Here is a 7388-nt window from a genome sequence, read left to right on the forward strand (position 1 = left end):
TATATCCCTGGTGGTGGGGGCCGTTTGGAGGTGGCGGAAATGACGGCGGATGATCCGCTGTACATGGAGGTTGGTGGGGTGGTAGGTGAGGACCAGTGGGGTTCTGTCCTGGTGGTGGTTGGAGGGGCGGGGCTCAAGGGCGGAGGAGCGGGAAGTGGAAGAGATGCGGTGGAGAGCATCGTCGACTACGTCTGGCGGGAAATTGCGGTCCTTGAAGAAGGAGGCCATCTGGGTTGTACGGATTTGGAACTGGTCCTCCTGGGAGCAGATGCAGCGGAGACGAAGGAATTGGGAATATGGGATGGCGTTTTTACAGGGTGCAGGGTGGGAGGAGGTATAGTCTAGGTAGCTGTGGGAGTCGGTCGGTTTATAGTAAATGTCCGTGTCGATTCGGTCACCCAAGATAGAAATGGAAAGGTCTAGGAAGGGGAGGGAGGAGTCTGAGACGGTCCAGGTGAATTTGAGGTCGGCACCTTCCCCTGCAACAGCAAGAAATGCAAAACTTGCGTCCACACCTCCCCCCTTACTTCCCTCCAAGGCCCCAAAGGATACTTCCATATCCGCCACAAATTCACCTGCACCTCCACACACATCATCTATTGCATCCGCTGCACCCAATATGGCCTCCTCTATATTGGGGAGACAGGCCGCCTACTTTCGGAACGTTTCAGAGAACACCTCTGGGACACCCGGACCAACCCAACCACCCCGTAGCCCAACACTTTAACTCCCCCTCCCACTCCACCAAGGACATGCAGGTCCTTGGACTCCTCCATCGCCAGACAATGGCAACACGATGGTTGGAGGAAGAGTGCCTCATCTTCCGCCTAGGAACCCTCCAACCACAAGGGATGAACTCAGATTTCTCCAGTTTCCTCATTTTCTCTCCCCCCACCTGGTCTCAGTCAAATCCCTCGAACTCAGCACCGCCTTCCTAACCTGCAATCTTCTTCCTGACCTCTCCGCCCCCACCCCACTCCGGCCTATCACCCTCACCTTGACCTCCCTCCATCTATCGCAATTCCAACGCCCCTCCCCCAAGTCCCTGCTCCCTACCTTTTATCTTAGCCTGCTGGACACACTTTCCTCATTCCTGAAGAAGGGCTTATGCCCGAAACGTCGATTCTCCTGTTCCTTGGATGCTGCCTGACCTGCTGCGCTTTTCCAGCAACATATTTTCAGCTCTGATCTCCAGCATCTGCAGACCTCACTTTCTCCTCGAAGATAATGTCCTTATCCAGTCTACTCCATATAAGAAAAGCAGAGAATTAAACAAGAAGACAACTTTGAATCCCCTCCCCCAGAGTGGGGGCTATCACTGAGACCATTCCGTTCTGCGTACAAACACACACACGCACACACACCCCTGCAGGCGCATATGAGTGTATATGAGTACGCAGTTAGACACACACATACACTGGGCCAAAAGGCTGTTTAACGATCCGAACAAGTACACCATTTACAGAGAACTCTCATTTTACATTGCATCATTTAACATTGTTTTCTTACAGTGGCTCTTTACTTGCAAAACCATTTTCTTCAAATTATAGAATAGATTCCTTACAGTGTGGAAACAGGCCCTTCGGCCCAACCAGTCCACACTGACCCTCTGAAGAGTAACCCACCCAGACCCATTCTCCCTATCTTATATTTAACCCAGACTAATACACCTAACCTACACGTCCCCAAACACTACGAGCAATTTAGCATGGCCAATTCAGCTAAGCTGCACATCTTTGGATTGTGGGAGGAAACCAGCGCACCCAGAGGAAAGCCACGCAGACATGGGGAGAACATGAAAGCTCCACACAGTCACCCAAGGCTGGAATTGAACCTTCGTCCCTGGCACTATGAGGCAGCAGTGCTAACCACTGTGCCACCTGTTGAACACAGCTGTCTTCTGGCAGTGCCTAAACCATCTATGCCTCCTTCCCCCTCCCCAACCCTGCATCCTCCCCACCTTTCCCCCACCTTGTTTCCTTGCTCCCCTGGCCTTGCTTTCCCTTCCCCACCTCACTACCTTCTCTCCCCCCTGTCCTGGCTTTGGCTCCTGTCCTCCCAGAATTGTTTCCTCCACCCCGGCCTTGCCCCCCACCTCTTCTAGTCTTCAATCCAATGTGCTGCTTCGGGAGGCTCATGTACTCCCCCTGCAGGTTATCATGTACGAGACTGGCATCTCCAATCACCGCTGTCATGGAGAGCCCATGGCCTGTCCAGGGTCAGGGGCAGAGAGCTCACATGGTCACATCTTAATAGGAGCTGTGAGCACTGGACCTGGAGAACATGTGGGTTTGGTGTGACTCAGGGTATGACCAGCTCCTGTTCTCATCATTTCACTCCACTGACAGAGTGCAGGGGGCACTCGGAATGACAGCTGGATGACAAACTGGCCAGAGGCCATTTAGCCTATCTTCCATACCCAGTGCCCTCCCAGGTAAGACCATGACATGTAGAAGCAGAAATTAGGCCATTCAGCCCGAGTCTGCTTCACCATTCAATCATGGCTGACAGGTTTCTCAACCCCATTCTCCCGCTTTCTCCTCATAACCCTTGATCCCCTTGACAATCAAGAACCTATCTATCTCAGTCTCAAATATACTCAAAGTCCTGGCCTCCACAGCCTTCTGTTGCAATGAATCCATAGATTCACTGCTCTCTGGCCAAAGACGTTGCTCTTTATCTCCATTCTAAAAGGTCTTCCCTTTCCTCTAAGGCTGTGTCCTTGGGTCCCAGTCTCTCCGACTGTACCCAGTGCCCTGCCAGTTTCACACCAGCTTTGCCTCTCTTTCCGCTCTCCAATAGGCCTCTGACCCTGGGTTTCCCGAGCGACAGCTAGCAAGCACTCCCAACCCAACGCGTCAGAGGTCAAAGTTCAAATGTGAGCCCGGGCACAGGTGAAAGTTCACCACCACACAGAATCATCCAGAAATATTTAATTTATTTTTCTTTTTAAATAAAAAAAAGAGCTAGGCAGTCTTTAAGGCTGTGGTCGATATTGTGCCGGGATTGGTGCAGAGTGTGAAGGGAGGGGCTGGCAGGGGAAGTGTCGCTCCCTCTATCTGTCCACACTGGTTTCTGCCAGGCGGTTGTTCATAATGGCGAGGGCACCCACCCCCTCGGAGAAGCCGTTGTGCCGGGGGTGATGGTGGTGATGGTGTTGTGGGTGTTGCCCGCTCGCCCTGGGGTGGCCGTTTGCCGTCTCCAGCAGCTGCTTCTGCATGATGGCCAATGCCACCTTGTTGGAGGCCAGGAGGTCCCTCATGGAGATCAGCTCCCCAGACAGCCGCCTGCCCCCATCCACCGTCTCGCTCTCGTTGAAGGCGTCTGTCTCGATGGAGATCTTCCGCCTGGACAGCCCGGGAGCCACGGCGTTCCTCCCGGGCCTGAGGAGCCTCCTCTGGCACCGGACACAGCACTGGCACTCCAACCTCCTCAGGCTCCAGTTGAGGAACTGCTTGATGACAATGGATATGACGTTGAACAGGGAATAAATACAACACACCCCCATCAGGATGAACAGGAAGTTGCCGAAACGGTAGAACCCTTGGTAGTCGTACCTCATGTTCTGGCTGCTCACCAGGTCCCCGAAGCCAATGGTGCTGAAAGCCACAAAGCAGAAGTAGATGGAGTCCAGGTAGCTCCAACCTTCCACGGGCGTGTACATGGCGGAAGCACAGCAAGAGATGGCGATGGCGGCCAGACCCAGGATCAACATGACGTAGTAGACGGAGGGCTTCCAGCCCGCCAGGCTGTCCACCTCAGCAGCGGCGGTGCCCGGCTCGGGGCAGTTTTCATGAGGAAGCACCCCCCTGCGCCTCAGCCTCCTCTCATGGCAGCTCTTCAGGACGTAGGCCAGCACGGTGATCAGCCGCTCCAGGAACAGGTTGAAGAACAAGATGGTGGCAGCACAGCCCACCAGGCCGTAGAAGATCAGGAATACCTTCCCGCTGACCGTGGCTGGTGTGGTCATCCCGAAACCTGGAACGCAAACACACCACCCTGAGTCAATGGCACCGGGGCGAAGGGGGGGGGGGGTGAGGGGCACGCGCGGACACGGAGGAGGGCCTGCATCAGTGTTGCATCTGGAGCATCCCAAACCTCCTCCCGGCCGATTAAGGACTCCTGCTGGAATGTGGGAGAGTCACTGATGCACAGCAAGCTCCCACAGACCACGCCGGCTCATTCAGTGCAATCAATGTTGGTTGAAGGATAAATATCAGCACAGGTTGTCCTGAGACTCTCTCAGAGAGAGGCCCATTGAGTCTGTGCTGCTGCAAAACAAGCACCTAACTATACTCCAGCACTTGGCCCATAGCCTTGTTCCCACAGCACATCTAAATACTTCAGAGAACACTGTCATAGAATCTCGACAGTGCAGATAAAGGCCATTCAGCTCACCAAGTCTGCACTGACTCTCTGAAGAGGATCCCTTCCAGACTCACACCCAATCCCCATCATCCCACATGGCCATGACTAATCCACCTTGCCTGGGCACAACAGAGCAATTGAGGTTCTTCAGTGTTATGAGGGTTTCTGCCTCTCCCACCCTTACAGGCAGCGGGTTCCAGATGTCCCCCCACCCTCTGGATGAAGGTAGTTCTCCTCACATCGTCTCAAAGCCTCCTGCCCCTTACCTCAATATGCCCCCTGTCACTGACCCTTCCAGCTTGGGGAAAGGCTCCTTCTCTAGGTTATGACCAGGTGCCCTCCTGAGAGACAGGCAGGGGCACCTAACTGAACGTCTGTCCAGGAAGGTGGCACCTGGAATGAGCATATTACCTTGTAACGAAGGGCTGGAGCTATAACCCATGGCGTTTGGAAGACTCAGAGGTGATGTAATTGATCCTGAGGGGACTTGACCGAGAGGATGCTGAAAGGATGTTTTCTCTTGTGGAAGAATCTAGAACTAGGGGTCACAGGTTAAAAGTAAGGTGTTGCCCACTTAAAACAGAGGTGAGGAAACTTTTTTTTCTCTCTGACGGTTGTTAGTCTTTGGAATTCCCTTCCTCAGAATGCGGAATATTTAAATATTTTGAAGGCAGAGACAGATAGACCTTTAGAGTCAGAGAGATGTACAGCACGGAAACAAGACCCTTCCTGTCCATGCCAACCAGATACCCCAACCCAATCTAGTCCCACCTGCCAGTACCCGGCCCATATCCCTCCAAACCCTTCCTATTCATATACCCATCCAAATGTCTCTTAAATGTTGTAATTGTACCAGCCTCCACCACTTCCTCTGGCAGCTCATTCCATAGACATACCACCCTCTGTGTGAAAAAGTTGCCCCTTAGGTCCCTTTCAAATCTTTCCCCCCTCACCCTAAACCTATGCCCTGGACTCCCCCACCCCTTCTGGACTCCCCCACCCCAGGGAAAATACCTTGTCTATTTATCCTATCCATGCTCCTCATGAGTTTATAAACCTCTATAAGGTCACCCCTCAGCCTCCAACACTTCAGGGAAAACAGCCCCAGCCTGTTCAGCCTCTCCCTATAGCTCAAATCCTCCAATCCTGGCAACATCCTTGTAAATCTTTTCTGAACCCTTTCAAGTTGCACAACCTCTTTCCAATGACCAAAGGGATGAAAGGTTATTGGGGGCGTTTAGCAATGTATATTTGAGGTTAAGAAGCAGACCAGCCATGACCTTATTGACTAGCAGGACAGGTTCGAAGGGCTGAGTGGCCTTGTTTGTATCGTTGTTTGTCACTGTATGTGCAGAGGAGCCTCAGCCTGGGTTTTTACACTCACATCCGCATACCTCTACCTGAGAGGACAGAGAGGTCGCCAATGAGTGACAGAAAGTATGAGAATGTTGGCTCTATTGACACGAAATGGACAGGGGAGATAAAACAGTAAAATCATGGGCCTTTGTAACTTCTGAGTCATTTCTTGATGATTATGATGAATACAAACCATCTGAAGTCCCAGCTACAGTCTGGTCTGCGGCTGGTGGGGTCTATTGTTTCATAATTAGAAAGTTCATAGGTTTGAGCAAGAGGCATAAGCACAAAGCCCTGATTGAAAGTCCTGGCCAGCTCTGAGGGACTGCCGAGCGTTGGGGTCAATACAAAACTGACGTTCCATCAGGCAGATGCAAAAGATCAAATGGCACTATTTCAAAGGAGAGGAAGGGAGTTATCAGCATCACTTATTTCCTCACCAATAAGTGATGACTCAGTCAGCAACACTAACGCTTATTATCTGATCAAAGTCAGAAATCAAATGACACCAGGTTTTGGCCCAACAGGTTCATTTGAAATCACAAGGTACATCTGATGAAGGAGCAGCGCTCTGAAAGCTTGTGATGTCAAATAAACCTGTTGGACTATAACCTGCTGTTAAGTGACTTTTGACCTTGTCCACCCCAGTCCAACACCAGCACCTCCACAGCACAGCTTATTATCTGATGACTACACTGCGTCTTAAAATGTGCGATGAGTTCTGCACCACATTCTGACAGCTACATAAATGTGAGCCGTTCACCTCTGTGATTTATTATCGCACAGTGGGTGTTACTTAACCGACCGGCTGACAATTGCACGCACCATCACACCAACAGCAGGGTGACAGGAATGGGATCTTTCTATTCATTCACAAGATACGGGTAACATTGGTGAGGTTGACCACATACTGCCTAGTCCCACCAGGAAGGTCTCTTTAACCACAGCAGTGCGCTTGGTGTAACTACAACTGCAAGGCTGTCTGGGAGGGAGTTCTGTGATTGTGGCCCAGCAACACTGAAGGAATGACATTGTAGTTCCAAGGCAGGATGGTGAGCGGCTGGCAGGGAAGTGGGTAGGTGGTAGTCTGGCCTGCAAGGACCCCTGAGCTGTAACTTTCACCAGCTTTAGGTATGCCTGGTGCTGCTCCTGGCATGCCCTCCTGCACTCTCCATTGAACCAGGGTTGATCCCCTGGCATGATGGTAATGGTAGAGTGGGTGATGTGCCAGGCCCTGGGGTTGTACTTTGTTCTGGAGAACAATTCTGCTGCTGTTGACAGCCCACAGCGCCTCATGGACACCCAATTACGGAGCTGCCATATCTGAATCTCTTATTTATCACAATGGCAGTGCCACACAATGTAATAGAGGCTATCTTCCAATGTGAAGATGGGACTTTCTCCCCATAAAGACTGTGCAGTGGCTAGTCCCACAATACTATCATGGATGGATGTATTTGCAACTGGTGAATGAGTGAAGTTGAGGTCAAGCATGATATTCACTCATGTTGGTTACCTCACCACTTGCACAGACCCAGTTTAGCAACTATGTCCTTTAGGACCTGACCAGCTCGATCAGTAGTGCTACTGCCAAGCTACTCCTTGGGGGCGGACATGGAAATACCCCACCCAGAGTATACTTTGTGCCCTGACCACCCTTAGTT

The 7388-nt window shown here is 51.7% G+C and overlaps 1 protein-coding gene across 1 annotated transcript in view; it reads right to left on the bottom strand.

Moving 5' to 3' along the window:
• Positions 1-2924: 2924 nt before the first annotated feature.
• kcnk13a (potassium channel, subfamily K, member 13a) overlaps positions 2925-7388 on the bottom strand; it is a 53722-nt gene continuing 49258 nt past the window's right edge. The window contains exon 2 of the mRNA XM_043698453.2: positions 2925-3978. Within this exon, the coding sequence (XP_043554388.1) occupies positions 3056-3978 (923 nt within the window). The 3' untranslated portion in view covers positions 2925-3055. The remainder of the gene's footprint in view (positions 3979-7388) is intronic.

Source organism: Chiloscyllium plagiosum, unplaced genomic scaffold (assembly GCF_037043375.1).
Source record: "Chiloscyllium plagiosum isolate Xiang-an unplaced genomic scaffold, Cpla_swu_hap1 HiC_scaffold_8, whole genome shotgun sequence".
Classification (NCBI taxonomy): Eukaryota; Metazoa; Chordata; class Chondrichthyes; order Orectolobiformes; family Hemiscylliidae; genus Chiloscyllium; species Chiloscyllium plagiosum.